The sequence below is a fragment of the Zea mays genome, chromosome 4, assembly GCF_902167145.1.
Source record: "Zea mays cultivar B73 chromosome 4, Zm-B73-REFERENCE-NAM-5.0, whole genome shotgun sequence".
Taxonomy (NCBI): domain Eukaryota; kingdom Viridiplantae; phylum Streptophyta; class Magnoliopsida; order Poales; family Poaceae; genus Zea; species Zea mays.
Window position 1 is genome coordinate 31,693,117 of NC_050099.1, and position 22,008 is coordinate 31,715,124.

At 49.3% G+C, this 22,008-nt stretch overlaps 1 protein-coding gene and 1 long non-coding RNA gene across 2 annotated transcripts; one reads left to right on the forward strand and one right to left on the reverse strand.

Moving 5' to 3' along the window:
* Positions 1-6,120: 6,120 nt before the first annotated feature.
* LOC118476890 (uncharacterized) lies at positions 6,121-19,450 on the reverse strand. The gene is made up of 2 exons (XM_035967228.1): positions 19,051-19,450; positions 6,121-6,245 (listed from the first exon to the last, which is right to left on the reverse strand). The coding sequence occupies exons 1-2, from the start codon at positions 19,448-19,450 to the stop codon at positions 6,121-6,123; spliced, it is 525 nt and encodes a 174-aa protein (XP_035823121.1).
* A 1,046-nt stretch (positions 19,451-20,496) lies between these two features.
* On the forward strand, positions 20,497-20,930 carry LOC103653040 (uncharacterized). Its single transcript, XR_565200.3, has 3 exons — positions 20,497-20,569; positions 20,654-20,758; positions 20,852-20,930. It is a non-coding gene; the product is annotated as an uncharacterized lncRNA (long non-coding RNA).
* The last annotated feature ends 1,078 nt before the right edge of the window (positions 20,931-22,008 follow it).

The following is a 22,008-nucleotide window of genomic DNA, read 5'->3' on the forward strand; positions in this document are numbered from 1 at the left end:
CTGCGCGTTTTCCTGTGCACGCTGCAGCAAAACCGGTTGAACCGGTTTCAGAACCAGTTGAACCGGTTTTGGTCAGCCTGACCAGCCGCTGCCTCCTCTTTTCTCTCCTCCACTTCCCTCTTTCTCTCTTTACCCTTTCATTTGTTACTGCCGCCGTCGCCTTCACTTTTTAACTCTCTCTCCCTCTCTCACTCACGCCACACTCCAAATCCCTTTCGAGCCATCAAATCCTTGAGGAGTTTGTTGGAGACTTGTTCCCCTCGGCCATCTCCATCAACTCCTTCCTCTGCGTTGGGATTTCTGTGGTTGAATCGTCAGATCGAGGTATTGTCTTATTTCCCCATTTTTTGACTCGATCCAACACCGTTCTTGATTATCTTGTGTATCTTTTCAAGGATACTGTGTAGTTGAGGTGCTTGACACACTTAAACTGTTTTCATTTGTCTCGAACATTGCTTGAGTTAAGTAGTTTGGTATTGTTAGTTGTAGTTAAACCGCTCACTTGAACGGTTGAAGTGCATGCTCAATATCATACGTGTCTTTACTCAAACGTGTTCGATAAAATCCTTAAACATCAATTTCCTCGCTCACCATATGTTCTCCTTTTTATCTTAAGGATGGTGCGTCGTAGGAATCCGACTCCGATGATGACGCTCAAGAGATTCGTGAAGAAACTCCTCCGCGGTCCAGATCCAAGCGCGGGCGTGGATCTGGCAATGTGATGCAAGGTGGTGAGGCCTCAGGGTCTCATGGTGCTCGCGGTCGAATGGCCCAGAATCCCTCCGGTCGGTCTCGACCAGCGGCCAATCCACAAGCCTGGGAGGCAACAAGCGATGATGACGGAGGCAAAGATGAGGAAGTTGATCTCCCTTCTGCCAACGCACCCATTATCCGGGGGTTGGTTCTTCATAGGGCGGAGGCCCGTCGCTCTGCCAATGAGCCAGTCACTGATTTCATTGCAAGTGGAGGGTCTGCCCTTCTCCAGGACATCCACTTCCAAAATCCTACATTATGTGTTCGTGATGTTAGGATCGATGGTAATCGGTTCTGGACCCTCCAACATGTTGATTTTTTATAATTCTGTGATTCTTCCCAAGAAGCACCAGCCAATCCTGCATCAGCGATATATTAACTGGGAAGGATGTGAAGCAATTGGTGATCCAGAAATGACACATGCATTGAGGGCCTGTGAGAGGAAGAGGATGAAGAACATAATGACATTCCAATACGATTGGAATGATGAAGTTATTGCTCAGTTCTATTCTACCCTTTGGATCAAGCTGGCTGATGAGGAAGGTCCTTATAACTTTCCTTATCTCAATTTCTATATTGAAGGCAGTTGGTATAAGGTGAGCTATAGGAGGTTTGCTCACATACTTGGATTTACTGATGGAGATATTTCAGGCGATAAGATTAAGATTCATGAATTTCGTCCTCCCACCAAGGATGAAGTCAGGGATCTTCATATCTCTGAGACTGATAAATATTGGGAGTCTACCAATCTGCACAAGTTTTACAGATACATAAATTCTCTCTGCAGAATGACCCTTATTCCAAAAGGAGGTAACCTAATGAATATCCTGGGAGAGAGCAAAGTCTTGCTCTCATTTATGAAGCCAAATAGTTCTGAAAGCATCAATGTATTTGATATGATTTGACAAGAAATCATTCATGCTGCCTGCTTCCCTCTCAAGGGATATCTTCACGCCCCCTTCATCATGAAGATGATTGAAGTGGTGACTCATTTTCGCTTTGAGAAAGGAACAAGACATCTCTCGTACACCCCCTTCTGGATTGATCCAAACAATCCAGCAGGGCGTCTGAGGAAAGCCCCCTCCAGCTCTCGTGGACATGCTGCTGCCGGTCCCTCGCGTTCCTCTCCTGGTCGCGGATCTCCCACACCATGTGGTCGTGGTCGAGGTCGTGGTCGTGGGATGGGAGCTCGACTGGCCCATGGTATTGCAACCTTCTTTTCCATGTGCAGGAACATATCTTCTGATGTGCATGAGCTGGCGAGGCGTCAGCGGGAGACTGACGACAACCTTCGTCGTCAAGCCTCTTCCATGGGTATGCCATTTGCTCCCCGCTCACCTGATGTGCCTCTTCACCCTCCTCCACTAGAAATCAATGAATGGCACCAGTAGACCTATGGGGTGCCCTTCATGTCCGCTGAAGATGAAGAAGAAGAGGAAGAATATTTTGATGATCGTGAGCAGTTTGCCCCGCCTCCCCACCAGGGGGATCCGGGTCAATCCTCTTCATATCCTCCCCCAGCTCAGCCTGGGGAAGAAAACTTTGCGGCTAACTTGGCGACTCAATTCTTTGGTCCGCCTCCTCCTCAGTGGTGATTTGTGGTTGATGGTTCTCTCCATTTTTGGTGCTAGTTGCCAAAAAGGGGGAGAAGGATTGCCAGCTTGGCGTTTTTAATTTTTGTAATGAACACCTGGTTTGTAATAATTTTATTCTCCTGACTATTGTGATGCATGTGGTGATGGCCTAGAGCCATTAACATTTTAATGATGTGATGTCCTCTATTGTAATTGCCAGTACCATTTCATATCTTATGTTATACAATGATGGATTTGTTTGAGTAATGCTATTTTTTATATCATCACATCTTATATAATTATGTTGCATCCCTCAGTGTTTGTGTATTGTGTTGGTTGTTCACTCTCTCCAAATATGTTGCAAATTGACATATCAAGTCAATATGGATATCACAAAACTCATGCACATATTTAGGGGGAGCTGCACATACACAAGTACTTATATCTCGCCATTGCTTTTATTTTTTAATTTTTATCTCTACTCTAGTTTGTTTTGGCATCAATCACCAAAAAGGGGGAGATTGTAAGTGCAATCAACCCTAATTGAGGGTTTTGGTGATTAAATGACAAAACAAACAGAGATTCTAACAAGTTTGTTCCTAGCATGTACACAGTTATTCTACAGACAGGAGAAGCACAGATCTTATGAGTATGCAAATGTAAAAGCACAGCGGATTAAAATTCTACATCATATAGCGTGCTCCAAGTGCTTGGAAACAACAACAGTATTCATTTTATAATTCTTGAGTTATAGAAATCATCGTTCAATTAAGAGGGATCCACAATATATTAAGTAAGTAATGCAATGAGCTCAGTTCAAAATTCCTTCAAATCCTCTAAGAGAATACTTTTCTAGATCATGAATGTCCTTTGAAAAACCACTCTTACTCCCCACAAAAGTTCCACCTTGGTTCACTTCAGTTTTATCAATACTTGCTCTTTAGTTTCAAAAACCGGTTCAACCGGACCTGAAATCGGTTCAACCGGTTTCTGTACTGTTTCTTCTGCCACCTCTGTCCTGCCAGTCTGACAGTCAAAAACTGTCAGAAAAGTCGTGTGCAGAGATTTTTCGAAAACCGGTTCAGCCGGATTTGAGCCCGGCTCAACCGATTTTGAGTCCGGTCGAGTCTCCGGCTGAGTAGCTCAATGAACCGAGAACTTCCTGGTGGAAACCGGTTCAACCGGTTTAAGAACCAGTTCAACCGGTTTTTGGTCCACTTCTCCCAACGACTGCTAGCTTTTGGGGGATCTTTTAAATACCCCCACATTCTCTCTCTTCATTCACTTCTGCCCTTCCACGATTTCTTGGCTGACCAACCTCCAAACAAAGGCATTCATTTCACCTCTCACACCCGAAATCGCATCCCCTTCAATCGTTTGAAGGATCCTTGGTGTGAGGTGAAGTCGATCTAACACACTGTTGATTTCATCTTGATTCTCCTATTCTCTTCATTCTCGAGCTCATTGCAAACTTAACCTTGTGCGGATTTGTTACTCTTGGAACCTTGCGTTCCTTGACGGTTAGAGGTTGCTTGGGAGTCTCCAAATTTGTGGACGACCCCAAGAAGTTTGTATCACCCGCTCTTTGAGCAAATTTGAGAAGAGATTTCCTTGACCTTGGTGGTCGGCTTGTGGAGGATTAGGGTTGGAAAAGACTCGGCCCTTTGTGGGCTCCTCAACGAGGAGTAGGACACCATTGTGGTGGTTGCCAAACCTCGGGTTAAATCGTGTGTTCTTGTGTGTTCTTGCGTGTTCTTGATAAGCACTTTAATTGGTTGGTTAGTTCATATTCGGTTATATTGTGTGCAAATCGTGTGAAAACAATTCACACCGATTTATCATCTATTTGAGTGGATTTTCTCTAGGGCAAGACTTTAGCATAATCTCTAACAACTCCGTCACATTTGTTTAACTGTTTATCTTATCTAAGTTGAGCAGGTTCAAACTTGTTCAGTTGTGAACAAAATCAACTGAACCGGTTTGCACCAGTGCAACTTGAATTTGACACTATTTCGAAGTTTTTAGTGGAAAATTTTAGGTGTAGCCTATTCACCCCCCTCTAGGCTACTTTCACTGTGGCCGCACAACAGACACAGTCGAGCCACCGCAGGTGCACTGCGCACAAGACGGTCGCTCACCCGCTCCTCGCCTGGCCGCCTACTCGTCCGTCTGCGACCACCTCCGTGTGGCTGGCCGCCGGCTCCACTGCCTGGCCTTACGCCCTTACCCAGTCAGGCATTCACCGCCTTCGTCTGGCCTGCTACTTCCTGCCTTCCTTCTTGGCCCGTTGGGCGTTGGCTGTGCAGCCCGTGCTCCACCGCTACGCCACTGCTTGGCTGCAGGCTGCAGGCTGCTTGCTTTGCTGTTTGCGTAATTTGTTGCTTGCTAGCCTACTTCAGTGCTTTGGCTGCTTGCCTGCTTGCTTAGCTTTGGCTAGTTGGCTTAGTTACTTGCGTAGTTGCGTTGGCGTTGGCCCCATTGTTGCTTGCAAGCCTGCTTGGTTTGTTGTTTGCTACTTGCAAATTCGGCTGTTTGCAAGCCTGCTGCCCTGCAGTTGCAAATTGCAATGGATTCAAGCTCGGCGAGGTCGACAAAAAGAAAGGCTCCAGGAAGAGGTAGTTGTGTTATGTGTAACAATATTGTCTATACATTTTAGTTATTCGTATTTCGTAGTAGGAGTAGGACTAATTAAGTTTAATGTGCAGTTTTGAAGAGCTATTTTAGCCGGGCAGTAAAAGTCTCCTAGACGTAACTAAAATAATTATAATTATCGATATATCACGTGTCACTAGAGTCTACTTGAATATCTTGTATTAAATTTAGCTCTTTATTTTAATGCTAATTTATGCTTCCTCTTTGTTTGACAACTTATATTTAGTTACATTGCTGATTTGGCGTATAATCTACAAGGGATTCTTCATCTAAGGTACTTCTTAATGATATTTTTATACTAAAATTTTCTTTTACTGCAAGATATGTCTTTGCCATTGCCATTCCTTATTTTTTGGTCGTGCTCCGCCACTGGTTGGGAATAATTTTTCCACGTTTACATCACCATGGGGAAAGAAACTTTCCCATCTCCATCCCCTAATGGAAGAATTCCCACGAAGAATTGGGGATCGGGTCCCTATTACCATCTCTAAATCTACTCGATATCAACTCTTCATCATACCGACAGCTCCTAAGCATTGTCGAACTACCCTACGCACCGGGCTTTGTTTTGTCCCAGACCATCAATAGCAATCGACTATGATATAGGATTAATGGCGTGTTTGGTTAGGGGATTGGCTCCATCCGGAACCAGCCGATCCGGAATGGATTCATTCCTCACAGGATTGGATGGTTCTTTCTTTATGTTTGGTTAGAGAAATGAGGTGAATCCATTTTTTGTTTGTTTTGAGGAAGCAGGTGAATCCATTTTTTGTTTGTTTTGAAGAAGCAGGTCATCAAGCGACGCTCAATCTGCTTTCACTCACCACACCAAAAAGGTTGCATTTTTATCCAACATACATAAAAACTAAAAGTTATAACATAGATAAAACTGAAAATTGAAACTTGTATCTTCACGAGTACTTATCCAGCATACAATTTCATCCAGCATTATCCAACATACATTAAAAACTGAGAATTTATCCAACATACATATTCAACATTATCCAGCATACAAATAAAATTGAGAAGTTATCCAACATCCATATCAATGTTCAAAGAGAAGTTTCATAGACTCCATCCATCATAGAAATAACTAAAAAGTTTCAGATACAAGTTTTAGGCTAATCTGCTTTTTTATGCATCAATCAGAAAGATGAGTCTTGATGTACCTAGACACCCATACCATTTGATCATCTAGCCCCATCTCTAGAAAGGCATAAGCAAGGGCTGGATTCTCACACAAGTAGCCATAGTAGTGTGCTATATGTTGTAACGCCCTGAATTTGGGGGTAGAATTTTTTCTTCTTTTCTCTCACCAAATTCAGGCGTTACCCTTTTCTTTTTTTCCCGTTCCCTCGCTAAACCTTGATCTTTTCCAAAGTTATAGCGGGTTTTGGCTTTAGACCCCGTGTAAAGCAAAACCTTAAAATACATTATTTTGGGTGATGCACCATGCCGAACCATGCATACTTTTGATTGTTTAAAAATGTGAAAGCATTCATCCAAAGAAAATTAGATTTTAGAAAAAGAAAACCCTTTTCTTTTTCTCTCCCTTTCCCATTTCGGCCCAGCCCCCCCCCCCTTGCGCGCCAGCCCAGCTGGCGGCCCAGCCGCCCCCCCCCTTCCCCCCCCCCCCCCCCCGCGTGCGCCTCCCGGCCGGCCCAGCCGCGCCTTCCCCCCTCCCCTCCCGCGTGGGCCTCCCGGCCGGCCCAACCGCCCCCTCCCTTTTCCTTTTCCAAAAATCCCTCCCGCGGGCCCCGCCCGTCATTCTCTCACCCTCTCTCACCCCAAACCCTAGCGCCGCCGCCTCTTGCCCTAGCGCCGCCGCCCCTGCGCGCCGCCGCCGCCATTCCCGCCCACGGTGAGGCCCCCTCCCCTCCCCTCCCCTCTCTCCCCCTTCCTCGACCGCCCCCTCCCCGGCCGCCCCCGGCGAGCCCGCCCCCCGCCTCGCCGCCCCCGGCCGCGTCCGACGAGCCCCGCCCCCGTCCCGCGTCCGGTCGCCCTCGCCCGGCCTCGCTCCGGCGAGCCCGACCCGCCTCGGTCGTCCCCTCCCCAGCCGCCCCGGCTGCGCCCCGCCCCGGCCGCCCCCGGCCGCGCCCGGCGAGCCCGCCCTCGCCCCTCCCCGCGCCCCGGCGGCCCTCCCCGCGTCGTCTCGCTCCGGCTCGCCCAGCCCCGCCCTCGTCCGGCGAGCCCGCTCCGCCCCGCCCCCGTCGCTCGGCTCGGCCGCCCGGCTCGGCCGGCCCTCGCCGCGCCAAGCCCCGGCTCGGCCGCCCCGCCCGCTCGTCCCGGCTCCCTGGCCGCCCCGGCGACTCGCGCCGCCCCGTGCCCGGCCGCCCTCCGGCGAGCCGTCCCGCCCCGCCTCGTGCTCGGCCGCCCCCGTGCCCCGGTTCGACCGCCCGCGCCCGGCGAGCCCGCCCTCGCCCGGTCGCGTCCTCGCTCGCTCGTGCTCGCTTGCCCCGGCGTGCTTGCCCGCTCGCCCCGCCGTGCCTTGCTCGCGTCGTGTCGGCCCCTGCGTGGCCTCGAGCTTGGCCCAGCGTGCCTATGGCGCGCGGCTTTGAGCTCGGCTAGCGCTCGGCCCCGACGTGCGCACGGCTAGTCCGTGGCGTGTGCGTGCGGCCTCACGCGCGTACCCGCGTAGTGCGCGTGCCTTGGCACGACCCGTCGTGCCCCGTCTACCCCCAGACGCCCCGTCTACCCCCCCGTGTCCTATGCGCGCTAACCCCATGTTTATATTAATAAGCTAGGAGTCTCAATTTGGAAATTGGTTACGTTAGTTAATTTGTATAGCTAATCACCTATCTCGTTCAATGTTAATCTACTAAAAGTGGTCGCGATTACATTAGTGCATGTAGCTAATTCTTTTGTTAGAACCAATTAAAACTAGAGCACGTGACGTCTAGTCATTCGTTTACCCGTAGTGCCCCTCGAGCATAAGCCTTAACTCTTGCGAGACCTTCCCTCGTTTCTTTCTAACCATGGTAAATTCATTATCGTATGTGGTATTCTATGCATATTTGCTTTACTTGTTCTCTTGTATGGTGTACTATTGGTTTCCTAATTTCAATGGATGGATGTATGTATGTTTGCACTCGCTTAGAGAACGATCCGGTTGAAGAGCCCGAGGAACTCGCAGGAGAAGCCCCTGAGCAGCAGTCGGTTGGTGGAGGCAAGTGTCCCTTGACCTATCTCTGTCCTATTCATTCTTTAATTCACCTCCCGCATTACACATTTATGCCTAAGGATTGACTAGTTTTGTTATCCATATCCTTGTTTACCTATCTGGGTTGGATTATTATTGTTTAGCTTTATGCTATTGCTCAAACTCTAATCAATGAACATGATGAGATTATCTATGATACGCTGTTTTCCCTTCTCTTATTATGATGTTATACTTGTGGTCTTCAAGGGGGCTCGAGCGGTTTCTCGAGTGCCTCTCCGTAAGGACCTGTTCTATGGATGACCGCCCGGGAAAACAGTGCAACCATGAGGGTGGAATGGGATGCCCTTAGCTGAATAATTAGAGGATCCGGGGTGTAGTTCGCTTCGCCGTCGTGCCGTCAATGGGGCTCGGTGTATGCGGCTCGCTCTGCCAAGGTTGATTTGTCCCTTGGGGAGGAGTGCGGTACATTTAGGAAACCTAACAGGCGGCTACAGCCCCGGGGAATCTTTGTAAAGGCTACGTAGTGATGCCCTGCTAGGCCACCTAGGTAGTGGTCAACGGAGAGTAGCTCTCTCCGGGCAGAAAGGGAATCACGGCTTGTGGGTAAAGTGCACAACCTCTGCAGAGTGTTTGAAAACTGATATATCAGCCGTGCTCATGGTTATGAGCGGCCAAGGGAGCTCCAGTGATTAGTGGTACTTGATCAGAGATACTTTGGTACAGGTGGCTATGAGATCGATGGTTTCGGTTATGACTATGGTGCTGGTAAGTGGTATTCTTTCCGTTTGGAAAGGGTACATCGGGTTAATAACCTGGGTTAATGCTAAAACTTGACTTCCTATTAGTAAATAATAACCTGACCAACTAAAAGCAACTGCTTGACTTATCCCCACATAAAGCTAGTCCACTACAGCCAAACAGGATACTTGCTGAGTATGTTGATGTGTACTCACCCTTGCTCTACACACCAAACCCCCCCATCCCCAGGTTGTCAGCATTGCAACCACTGCTCAGGCGAAGATGAAGCTGTGGAAGGAGACTTCCAGGAGTTCCAAGACTACGACGAGTTCTAGGCGTGGGTTAGCGGCAACCCCCAGTCGGCTGCCTGTGAAGGCCGCGGTTATCTACGTTTCTTTTCCGCACTTTGATTTATTGTAAGGACTACATGGATGTCTCAGACGTATGATGTAATCAACTATTATTTCCCTTTTAATACTATTTGAGCACTGTGTGATGATGTCCATGTTATGTAACTGCTGTGTACGTGAATAACTGATCCTGGCACGTACATGGTTCGCATTCGGTTTGCCTTCTAAAACTGGGTGTGACATAAGTGGTATCAGAGCCGTGCTGACTGTAGGACCGCTAACCTAGAGTAGAATGGTCGTTCTAAGGACTATAGACCTCTGTCCCTGCCTTGACTTTGATATCCCTTCAAAAGTTGGTCATACCGACCAAACCTATGTTCTACTATATATTATACCTTGCTGAAAATCATGTTTTATTCTAATCCTTCATTTACTTATGATTCATTACTTGCTGGTCATATTAATTCTGTCCTCACCCTTTTGCTTGCGATGTCTTTTGTAGATGGCTCGACTTAGACACACTGCACGAAAGTCCGTCATCCCCTTCTTACCCTCCCGTCTTGATGAGCGTCCGCTTCGCCGTCCCGTGGCCGGACAGTCCAGCCACTTGGAGAGACTGCACCACCGCCTGCATGAGGAGCAGGAACGTCGACGACAGGAGCAGCAGGGCTCTTCCTTCTCGCTCCAACAGGAGGTAGAGTCCGTGAGGAGCTGCTCCCCCGTGCTTCCCCTGGAGGCGCCCCCTGCACCACCACTGGACGCCCCAGCTTCTGGAGTAGCTGCTGGAGGAGACCCAGACGACGGAGGTGGCGACGACAGCTCGAGCCACGACACCGACTTCTCTGCTAACCATGAGCCGGAAGGATGGGTTGCTCGACCCATCACTCGCGACGCTGCTCGCGGGTGTCAGTTCCACGATGCGCTCGATACCCTGCTACGTCGGGCACTTAACCGGCGTACTTGGTCTATCGAGTATCGCTGTGTGGTCTACCAGCACAGTCGCGGGGTCTACCCGGACCGCTGGGAGGCAACCTGCTTGGTGCGTCGTCCGGAGAACAGTCTCCAGGGTGCGGAGGCCTGCTCAGAGCACTATTCTATCTCTAAGCGGGACTCAGCTGAGGCAGCCATGCAAGATGCTGCACGGCGTGCGCTTTCGCACTACTGCTCGGTTTTCGGTGGGGCAGCTGACGGTCTTGACCTGAAGTATTACCCCCGCCATCCATCTGGCAGCACAGGAGGCATGATTGTCTCACCTGTCGGTGAGGGCAATCCTAGGTTGAGCAGCACAGTCAACCTAGCCGCCGTGCTAAACACGGAGCTGGACCATGCATTAGACGAGCTGAGTAGGGCTCGTGCTGAGATCGCCCTGCTGCGGGCTGAGCGCGCGGAACGTCGTCACCTGGATGGTGGTTCCCCCGCTCCCGTCGGGACTCAGCACCCGTACCGCTCACCTCGGCATGGACACCAGTCTTATGGCAATCCCGACTGCAAGACCAAGATAACTCTAGAACCATAGCTCGTTAGAGTTGGATCTTGTAATTAATACGAAATATATACGTAGAAGCTACAGTCTTAGCGTTAGTCTCGGTTTTAGTTAGTCTTAGTTAGACAGGGTAGTTTGTTATATCCTGTGCATTTATGGTTGTCATGATGAACTATGTTTGGTTTGGATCTTTGTAATGACTGTCACCAGAGTGTGGGTATCCCCTGCATTTTGGTTTACCTATTATGTTAGTGGAGTTAGTTATATAGTTGGGAAACCTTTTTATTCCACTTTCCTCTTTATCTGAGAAGCTGTGTGGTCTGTGTTGGAGATCAGTGAAGATGCTCATCTGTTCAGTGCTGTTGAAGAATTCTATACTCTTTTCTTATGCTGCAAGATTTGCCAGATCAGTTCTGATGTGTGGTTGCATTCTGCATATGTCAGAGAACAGGCACAGAGGAGGAAGGCGTGCTCAGCAGGAGCGAGCCGCTCAACAGGAGGAGGTGCCCCAGCAGCAGCACCTGCCGCCCCCGCCCCCGATATCGATCGAGCAGATGTTTCTGATGCAGACTCAGGCAGTTCAAGCCATCGGTCAGACTTTGGCCGCCATTCAGCAGCAACAGCAGCAGGCCCCACCTCAGCCTCAGATGCCTCAGATGCCCAGAGACAAGCGTGCTGAATTCATGAGAGGTCATCCACCAACGTTCGCTCACTCTTCTGACCCCATAGATGCTGAATACTGGCTGCGCACTGTGGAGCGGGAGTTGCATACCGCTCAGTGCGATGACAGGGAGAAAGTTCTGTATGGTCCCCGTCTGTTGAGAGGAGCAGCCCAATCATGGTGGGAGTCTTACCTCGCCACCCATGCCCACCCTGACGCCATCACCTGGGAAGAGTTCAGAGGAAGTTTTCGTCAGTACCATGTTCCTGCAGGTCTGATGACAGTGAAGAAGGAGGAGTTCCTGGCCCTCAAGCAAGGGCCATCGTCTGTCAGTGAGTACCGGGACAGGTTTCTGCAATTGTCTCGCTATGCTCCTGAAGATGTCAACACCGACGCCAAGCGACAGTACCGTTTCCTGAGAGGCTTGGTTGACCCTCTGCAGTACCAACTGATGAATCACACCTTCCCGACATTCCAGCACCTGATTGACAGAGCAATCATGACAGAGAGGAAGCGTAAGGAGATGGAGGATCGTAAGCGCAAAATCAGTGGACCCCAGCCTGGAAGCAGCAGTCGTCCTCGTTTCTCAAGCAATCAACCTCAGCAGTTCAGGCAGAACCAGCGTCCACCTCAGCAGCATCAGCAGTTTCAAAGGCAGTATCCTCAGCATCAGTACCAGAACCGTCAGAGCAATCAGTCAGGAGGTCAGTTTCAGAGGCAGAATCAGCAAGCACCTCGTCTTCCTGCCCCAGCAAACCAGCAGAACAATCAGGCAGCACCAGCTCAGGTTGGAAACAGGGCATGTTTCCACTGTGGAGAGCAAGGCCACTGGGTGATGCAATGTCCGAAGAAGGCAGCCCAGCAGCAGTCAGGCCCCAATGTCCCAGCAAAGCAGAATGTGCCTCAGCCTGGAGCAGGCAACCGCTCTCAGCCGCGCTATAATCATGGGAGACTGAACCACTTGGAGGCTGAAGCAGTTCAGGAGACCCCCGGCATGATAGTAGGTATGTTCCCAGTCGACTCCCATACTGCAGAAGTGTTATTTGATACTGGAGCAACGCATTCTTTCATTACTGCATCATGGGTAGAAGCACATAATCTTCCAATTACTACCATGTCAACCCCCATTCAAATTGACTCAGTCGGTGGTAGAATTCGAGCCGATAGCATTTGTTTGAATATAAGTGTGGAAATAAGGGGGATAGCGTTTCCCGCCAACCTTATAGTAATGGGTACTCAGGGAATAGATGTCATCCTAGGGATGAATTGGCTAGATAAGTATCAGGCAGTTATCAGTTGTGATAAGAGGACAATCAAGTTGGTGTCTCCACTAGGAGAGGAAGTGGTGACCGAGTTAGTCCCGCCTGAGCCAAAGAAAGGAAGTTGTTATCAGCTAGCTGTTGATAGCAGTGAAGCAGACCCAATTGAGAGTATCAAGGTTGTGTCCAAGTTCCCAGATGTGTTTCCAAAGGACTTACCGGGTATGCCACCAGAGCGGAAAGTTGAGTTTGCCATAGAGCTTCTTCCTGGAACCGCCCCTATCTTCAAGAGAGCTTACAGAATATCTGGACCAGAGTTGGTTGAACTTAAAAAGCAAATTGATGAGTTGTCAGAGAAAGGTTACATCCGGCCAAGCACCTCGCCTTGGGCCGCTCCTGTCTTGTTCGTGGAAAAGAAAGATGGCACCAAAAGGATGTGTATCGATTATCGAGCTTTGAATGAAGTCACGATCAAGAACAAGTATCCCTTGCCCAGAATAGAAGATCTGTTCGACCAGTTGAGAGGAGCCAGTGTGTTCTCCAAGATTGATCTGAGGTCAGGTTATCATCAGCTCAGGATCCGACCTTCGGACATTCCGAAGACGACATTCATTTCCAAGTATGGTTTGTATGAGTTCACAGTGATGTCTTTTGGTTTGACCAATGCGCCAGCGTTCTTCATGAACTTGATGAACAGTGTATTCATGGATTACCTTGATAAGTTTGTGGTGGTATTCATTGATGACATTCTGATTTATTCTCAAAGCGAAGAAGAGCACGCAGATCATTTGAGGATGGTATTGCAGAGATTGCGAGAGCACCAGTTGTATGCAAAGTTGAGCAAGTGTGAGTTCTGGATCAGTGAAGTCCTGTTTTTGGGTCACATAATCAACAAAGAAGGATTGGCTGTGGATCCGAAGAAAGTGGCAGACATTTTGAACTGGAAAGCGCCAACAGATGCTAGAGGAATCAAGAGCTTCATTGGAATGGCCGGATATTATCGGCGATTCATTGAAGGGTTTTTGAAGATTGTGAAACCAATGACAGCGTTGCTAGGCAACAAGGTTGAGTTCAAGTGGACCCAGAAGTGCCAAGAGGCCTTTGAAGCGCTGAAAGAGAAGTTGACTACAGCGCCTGTCTTAGTCTTGCCTGATGTGCACAAGCCCTTCTCGGTGTATTGTGATGCTTGTTACACAGGTTTGGGATGTGTGTTGATGCAAGAGGGAAGAGTTGTGGCCTACTCGTCCCGACAGCTGAAGGTTCATGAGAAGAACTACCCAATCCATGATCTAGAGTTGGCAGCAGTGGTTCACGCACTGAAGACATGGAGGCACTACCTGTATGGACAGAAATGCGATGTTTACACAGATCACAAGAGTCTGAAGTACATATTCACTCAGTCAGAGTTGAACATGAGGCAACGAAGATGGTTAGAGTTGATCAAAGATTATGAGTTGGAGATTCATTACCATCCAGGCAAAGCAAACGTAGTGGCAGATGCTTTGAGCAGAAAGAGTCAGGTCAATCTGATGGTCGCTCGTCCGATGCCTTATGAGTTGGCCAAGGAGTTTGATAGGTTGAGTCTCGGATTTCTGAACAATTCGCGAGGAGTCACAGTTGAGTTGGAACCTACCTTAGAGCGCGAAATCAAAGAAGCACAGAAGAATGATGAGAAGATCAGTGAGATCCGGCGACTGATTCTAGATGGCAGAGGCAAAGATTTTCGAGAAGATGCAGAAGGTGTGATATGGTTTAAAGACCGCTTGTGCGTTCCCAATGTCCAGTCCATTCGGGAGTTGATCCTTAAGGAAGCTCATGAGACAGCCTATTCGATTCACCCTGGCAGTGAGAAGATGTATCAGGATCTGAAGAAGAAATTCTGGTGGTACGGAATGAAGAGGGAAATCGCAGAGCATGTGGCTATGTGCGATAGTTGTCGAAGAATTAAGGCAGAGCACCAGAGACCAGCTGGATTGTTGCAACCGTTGCAGATCCCTCAGTGGAAATGGGATGAAATCGGTATGGATTTCATAGTCGGATTGCCTCGCACTCGAGCCGGCTACGATTCCATCTGGGTAGTAGTGGACCGCTTGACCAAGTCAGCCCACTTCATACCTGTCAAGACCAACTACAGCAGTGCAGTATTGGCAGAGTTGTATATGTCTCGGATCGTTTGTCTTCATGGTGTGCCAAAGAAGATAGTGTCAGACAGAGGAACGCAGTTCACCTCTCATTTCTGGCAGCAGTTGCATGAAGCCTTGGGCACGCATCTGAATTTCAGTTCAGCTTATCATCCGCAGATGGATGGTCAGACCGAAAGGACCAACCAAATTCTTGAAGACATGTTGAGAGCCTGTGCGTTGCAAGATCAGTCCGGATGGGACAAGAGATTGCCCTATGCAGAGTCTTCCTATAACAACAGTTACCAGACCAGTTTGAAGATGTCACCATTTCAGGCGCTCTATGGAAGGAGTTGTAGAACTCCGTTGCAATGGGATCAGCCTGGAGAAAAGCAAGTGTTTGGGCCAGACATTCTGCTGGAAGCTGAAGAAAACATCAAGATGGTTCGAGAGAATCTGAAGATAGCGCAATCGAGGCAGCGAAGCTATGCAGACACAAGAAGAAGAGAGCTGAGTTTCGAAGTCGGAGACTTTGTCTATCTGAAAGTGTCACCGATCAGAGGAATCAAGAGGTTCGGAGTCAAAGGCAAGCTAGCACCCCGCTACATTGGTCCGTACCAAATCCTCTCAAGGCGTGGAGAAGTGGCCTATCAGCTCAGTCTGCCAGAGAATCTGTCCGCAGTGCATGATGTCTTTCATGTGTATCAGTTGAAGAAGTGCTTGCGTGTGCCAGAAGAGCAGTTGCCAGTGGAAGGTCTTGAAGTCCAAGAGGACTTGACCTACGTTGAGAAACCAGTGCAAATCCTTGAGGTTGCAGACAGAGTCACCCGAAGGAAGACCATCAGAATGTGCAAAGTCAGATGGAATCACCATTCAGAGGAAGAAGCAACCTGGGAGCGTGAAGATGATCTGATGGCTAAATACCCTGAGCTCTTTGCTAGCCAACCCTGAATCTCGAGGGCGAGATTCTTTTAAGGGGGATAGGTTTGTAACGCCCTGAATTTGGGGGTAGAATTTTTTCTTCTTTTCTCTCACCAAATTCAGGTGTTACCCTTTTCTTTTTTTCTCGTTCCCTCGCTAAACCTTGATCTTTTCCAAAGTTATAGCGGGTTTTGGCTTTAGACCCCGTGTAAAGCAAAACCTTAAAATACTTTATTTTGGGTGATGCACCATGTCGAACCATGCATACTTTTGATTGTTTAAAAATGTGAAAGCATTCATCCAAAGAAAATTAGATTTTAGAAAAAGAAAACCCTTTTCTTTTTCTCTCCCTCTCTCCCTTTCCCATTTCGGCCCAGCCGCCCCCCCCCCCCCTTGCGCGCCAGCCCAGCTGGCGGCCCAGCCGCCCCCCCTTCTCCCCCCCCCCCCCCCCGCGTGGGCCTCCCGGCCGGCCCAGCCGCGCCTTCCCCCCTCCCCTCCCGCGTGGGCCTCCCGGTCGACCCAGCCGCGCGCCCCCCTCCCCCCCTTTCGGCCCAGCCGGCCCAACCGCCCCCCTCCCTTTTCCTTTTCCAAAAATCCCTCCCGCGGGCCCCGCCCGTCATTCTCTCACCCTCTCTCTCCCCAAACCATAGCGCCGCCGCCTCTTGCCCTAGCGCCGCCGCCCCTGCGCGCCGCCGCCGTTCCCGCCCACGGTGAGGCCCCCTCCCCTCCCCTCTCTCCCCCTTCCTCGGCCGCCCCCTCCCCGGCCGCCCCCGGCTGCGCCCCGCCCCGGCCGCGCCCGGCGAGCCCGCCCCCCGCCTCGCCGCCCCCGGCCGCGTCCGACGAGCCCCGCCCCCGTCCCGCGTCCGACCGCCCTCGCCCGGCCTCGCTCCGGCGAGCCCGCCCCGCCTCGGCCGTCCCCTCCCCGGCCGCACCGGCTGCGCCCCGCCCCGGTCGCCCCCGGCCGCGCCCGGCGAGCCCGCCCTCGCCCCTCCCCGTGCCCCGGTGGCCATCCCCGCGCCGTCTCGCTCCGGCTCGCCCAGCCCCGCCCTCGTTCGGCGAGCCCGCTCTGCCCCGCCCCCGTCGCTCGGCTCGGCCGCCCGGCTCGGCCGCCCGGCTCGGCCGCCCGGCTCGGCCGGCCCGGCTCCCTGGCCGCCCCGGCGACTCGCGCCGCCCCGTGCCCGGCCGCCCCCCGGCGGGCCACGCTCGGCCCTGCCCCGGCCGCCCTCCGGCGAGCCGTCCCGCCCCGCCTCGTGCTCGGCCGCCCCCGTGCCCCGGTTCGACCGCCCGCGCCTGGCGAGCCCGCCCTCGCCCGGCCGCGTCCTTGCTCGCTCGTGCTCGCTTGCCCCGGCGTGCTTGCCCGCTCGCCCCGCCGTGCCTTGCTCGCGTCGTGTTGGCCCCTGCGTGGCCTCGAGCTTGGCCCAGCGTGCCTATGGCGCGCGGCTTTGAGCTCGGCTAGCGCTCGGCCCCGACGTGCGCACGGCTAGTCCGTGGCGTGTGCGTGCGGCCTCGCGCGCGTACCCGCGTAGTGCGCGTGCCTTGGCACGACCCGTCGTGCCCCGTCTACCCCCAAACGCCCCGTCTACCCCCCCCCCCCCCCCCCCGTGTCCTATGCGCGCTAACCCCATGTTTATATTAATAAGCTAGGTGTCTCAATTTGGAAATTGGTTACGTTAGTTAATTTGTATAACTAATCACCTATCTCGTTCAATGTTAATCTATTAAAAGTGGTCGCGATTACATTAGTGCATGTAGCTAATTCTTTTGTTAGAACCAATTAAAACTAGAGCACGTGACGTCTAGTCATTCGTTTACCCGTAGTGCCCCTCGAGCATAAGCCTTAACCCTTGCGAGACCTTCCCTCGTTTCTTTCTAACCATGGTAAATTCATTATCGTATGTGGTATTCTATGCATATTTGCTTTACTTGTTCTCTTGTATGGTGTACTGTTGGTTTCCTAATTTCAATGGATGGATGTATGTATGTTTGCACTCGCTTAGAGAACGATCCGGTTGAAGAGCCCGAGGAACTCGCAGGAGAAGCCCCTGAGCAGCAGTCGGTTGGTGGAGGCAAGTGTCCCTTGACCTATCTCTGTCCTATTCATTCTTTAATTCACCTCCCGCATTACACATTTATGCCTAAGGATTGACTAGTTTTGTTATCCATATCCTTGTTTACCTATCTGGGTTGGATTATTATTGTTTAGCTTTATGCTATTGCTCAAACTCTAATCAATGAACATGATGAGATTATCTATGATACGCTGTTTTCCCTTCTCTTATTATGATGTTATACTTGTGGTCTTCAAGGGGGCTCGAGCGGTTTCTCGAGTGCCTCTCCGTAAGGACCTGTTCTATGGATGACCGCCCGGGAAAACAGTGCAACCATGAGGGTGGAATGGGATGCCCTTAGCTGAATAATTAGAGGATCCGGGGTGTAGTTCGCTTCGCCGTCGTGCCGTCAATGGGGCTCGGTGTATGCGGCTCGCTCTGCCAAGGTTGATTTGTCCCTTAGGGAGGAGTGCGGTACATTTAGGAAACCTAACGGGCGGCTACAGCCCCGGGGAATCTTTGTAAAGGCTACGTAGTGATGCCCTGCTAGGCCACCTAGGTAGTGGTCAACGGGGAGTAGCTCTCTCCGGGCAGAAAGGGAATCACGGCTTGTGGGTAAAGTGCACAACCTCTGCAGAGTGTTTGAAAACTGATATATCAGCCGTGCTCACGGTTATGAGCGGCCAAGGGAGCTCCAGTGATTAGTGGTACTTGATCAGAGATACTTTGGTACAGGTGGCTATGAGATCGATGGTTTCGGTTATGACTATGGTGCTGGTAAGTGGTATTCTTTCCGTTTGGAAAGGGTACATCGGGTTAATAACCTGGGTTAATGCTAAAACTTGGCTTCCTATTAGTAAATAATAACCTAACCAACTAAAAGCAACTGCTTGACTTATCCCCACATAAAGCTAGTCCACTACAGCCAAACAGGATACTTGCTGAGTATGTTGATGTGTACTCACCCTTGCTCTACACACCAAACCCCCCCATCCCCAGGTTGTCAGCATTGCAACCACTGCTCAGGCGAAGATGAAGCTGTGGAAGGAGACTTCCAGGAGTTCCAAGACTACGACGAGTTCTAGGCGTGGGTAATCGGCTGCCTGTGAAGGCCGCGGTTATCTACGTTTCTTTTCCGCACTTTGATTTATTGTAAGGACTACATGGACGTCTCAGACGTATGATGTAATCAACTATTATTTCCCTTTTAATACTATTTGAGCACTGTGTGATGATGTCCATGTTATGTAACTGCTGTGTACGTGAATAACTGATCCTGGCACGTACATGGTTCGCATTCGGTTTGCCTTCTAAAACCGGGTGTGACATATGTTCTCTTTCAAAAACAGGAATCTGTTTCATCATAGTCCATAGGTTGGGTGGGATTATCGGACGTGGTTGTGGTGCTGACTGCTTGATTGCATCTGAAAGAGTCTTAAAAGTGACAGTGCATATCAATGGATCCTCATCTTCCATCATCATGCGCCCTCTCTTCCTTCTTGCACCACTTCGAGTAGATGAGTCTCCACCATCAGGAATTGGACCACTTGGGTTCAATGATTCTCCACTATCACGAGTTGGACTTGCATTGTTACTCTCATGACCAGCCAAGTCTCCAGAATAACCCACACCATATGTACCTGCACTTTCAGATGTGTCGAAACCTAGGGGATCACTGGTGCATTTCGCAAACAGTCCAGTTGCTTGATGATTCCCAAATATGACAGCCATATAATGGTAGTTCTTATAGTGCGAGCTTCTCCATGTCTTAAGATGATTAGTAACTTGAGAACCAGAAACTTGAACATGAAATCTTTCCTTCACCACTTTAGCACATTGATTATAGTGCGAGCTTTTGAATCCTTTGTCTACTCGAATTCCATCAGCAACCAACTGGGCCAAATATTTCAAAGCACATGCAGACATTTCTTGTGTCCAGAAAATTTGTGGTTGGGACCTTTGTTCAATTTCTTGGACATCATCCATCTCCCTACAATATTAGAACATTTGAGAATATAGATCACATCTAAGCAAATGAGCAAATAGACAAAACAACAAAATATCTCACATCCAAAGAATGATGCCACTTTTGAATTTATGCTCTAGTTTTCTTGTACATTGGAAGTTGCTCTAGTTTCCCACATCCAATTTGCAAGTTGCTGTCTCCACTGAACCCATTGTCTGTTTTCTTGTACTTGCTCCTGATGGGAACTTGTTGAACTAGAAGGTTGGTTTGTTGTCCATGCTTCCTCAGGTGGGAGAAAACAATCTGCCCCATGCAATAATATCCAATTGTGGAGGATGCAACATGCAAGGACAACATCTACTTGTGTTTTGAAAGGAAAGAAAGGTCGAGCATCATCAAGAAACTTAAAACGGTTCTTCAGGGATCCAAAGGCACGCTCAACAGTGACCCGTAGTTGTGAATGCCTTAAATTAAATAATTCCTTCTCATTTTCTGGCATGTTATCATTACCCCACTATTTTAAGTGGTATCGGACACCGCGAAAAGGTGATAAGAACCCCGGTTTTGCACCATAACCACAATCAACGAAGTAATATTTTCCTACAATACCATGATGGCATGATAACATCGTTAGGCAATGATCTATCTTATGGTGGGTGCATATTTTAAGTGGAATCATTACAGAATATTACCTTTAGGTACAACGAGACCATTATGCCTTTGTAAGGCATCGACTAGAACGACGGCATCATGTGCCGAACCCTCCCAACCAGCTAGCACATATGTGAAGCGAAGGTCAAAGTCTACCGCAGCCATCACATTTTGGGTTGTGAAACTCTTTCTACCTCGAAAAGCTGCCTCACGAGACTTGGGGACACTAGCTCGTATGTGTGTACCATCAATTGCGCCAATACAATTCTACATTATAATTTTGACTTGATGAGAAATAAGAATATCATTATGTGCAGGTCAAAAATAATTTTAGTGTGCCTAGACCATACCTCAAAGTAAGGATACCATCGAGGATTTCCAAGGATTTTGACTGAAGTTTCAAGAGATGGAGGCCTAATAAGGTCATCACGAAGTTCACCGACAGCACGAAGTACTAACTTAAAGTAGCGACTGACAATTTCCCCTGATCTCTTGAATTTTTTTTCCTACAACAGCATTCCTCTCGTTGTGACCAATTGTGTGAAGGAACATTGCTACTTGTTCCTCAACACAACAATGGATATTATCAGAAAGAAGGCTTCTTTGTTTTAGTGTATCACACAACAAAAAGAATGGTGCTCTCCTCAATCTTAGCATGCGCAAACAACTCGTATCATCTTTATGGTAAATACTAGAAAGGTAGTCATTTCGTTTCATTTCCATATCAATCATTGGGGCATATGAAATCCGTTTCCTTTTCATCTTCTTATTTCATTTGCATCCATCTACATGAAGTTCAGAGAGCTTTAATACATAAAAAGACATACACACGATTGCATATGCATAATTTATAGTCTAGCTAAAAAATACAGAATAGACCCAACCCAATACAGAATAGACAAGAAACAATACAGAAAAAAAGATGAAAATAAACATAACAGATTAGATTGTTACCTTACGCTGGTGATGAGAGAATTAAAGACCAAGATATGTGTGAAGAGAGAATTAAAGACCTGCAAGAGAAACAAGAAGAGAAGATTGGTAAGAAACTGAATAAGTTATGAATCAAGTTAATGTAAACTAAGCCAGAATGTTGTACAATCATTGCACCATAGACGACAATTTTATGATTCCACTGTGACATCACACGCAACCAACCAAATGAACCAACCATTTGAGCCACCTAGCAGTAGGTAATGATTGTCCTCACTCTATCGGATGCTTCGGTTTGCAGAATTAAAAAGCCAGATTAGTTAGGCAACACGAATAGAAAATACAATCTCCATGAAGCAAAAGTGTACAGTCCACGAAGAACTCTCAGGAATGTGTTGTAGGTTAATCTTAATCCACTATGTGATGATGTGGCTAACTTTTCCGTCTTAGGCAGTGAGCTTAACTACAGCTACCTTGGGACTTGGGTTGAGATACCGAGAGCTGAAAAGAAACCACTGCCCACTGATGACTGTATGCAGTGGAGCGGCTGGGGTACCCTACTCCCTCGGCGTGCAAATTGGCTGGTTCAAGAAGGTGCTCGAGAAACAGAGTCGAGAAAGCAGGGCTCCCAGCTGCCGCGCCGGAACTGATGGCCGCCCGGGGAGGAAGAAACGAGGGCGAGATCAAAGAGCAGGGAGAGGAGGTGGAGGAGGGAGCTCACCAGTTGACGGAGACGAGG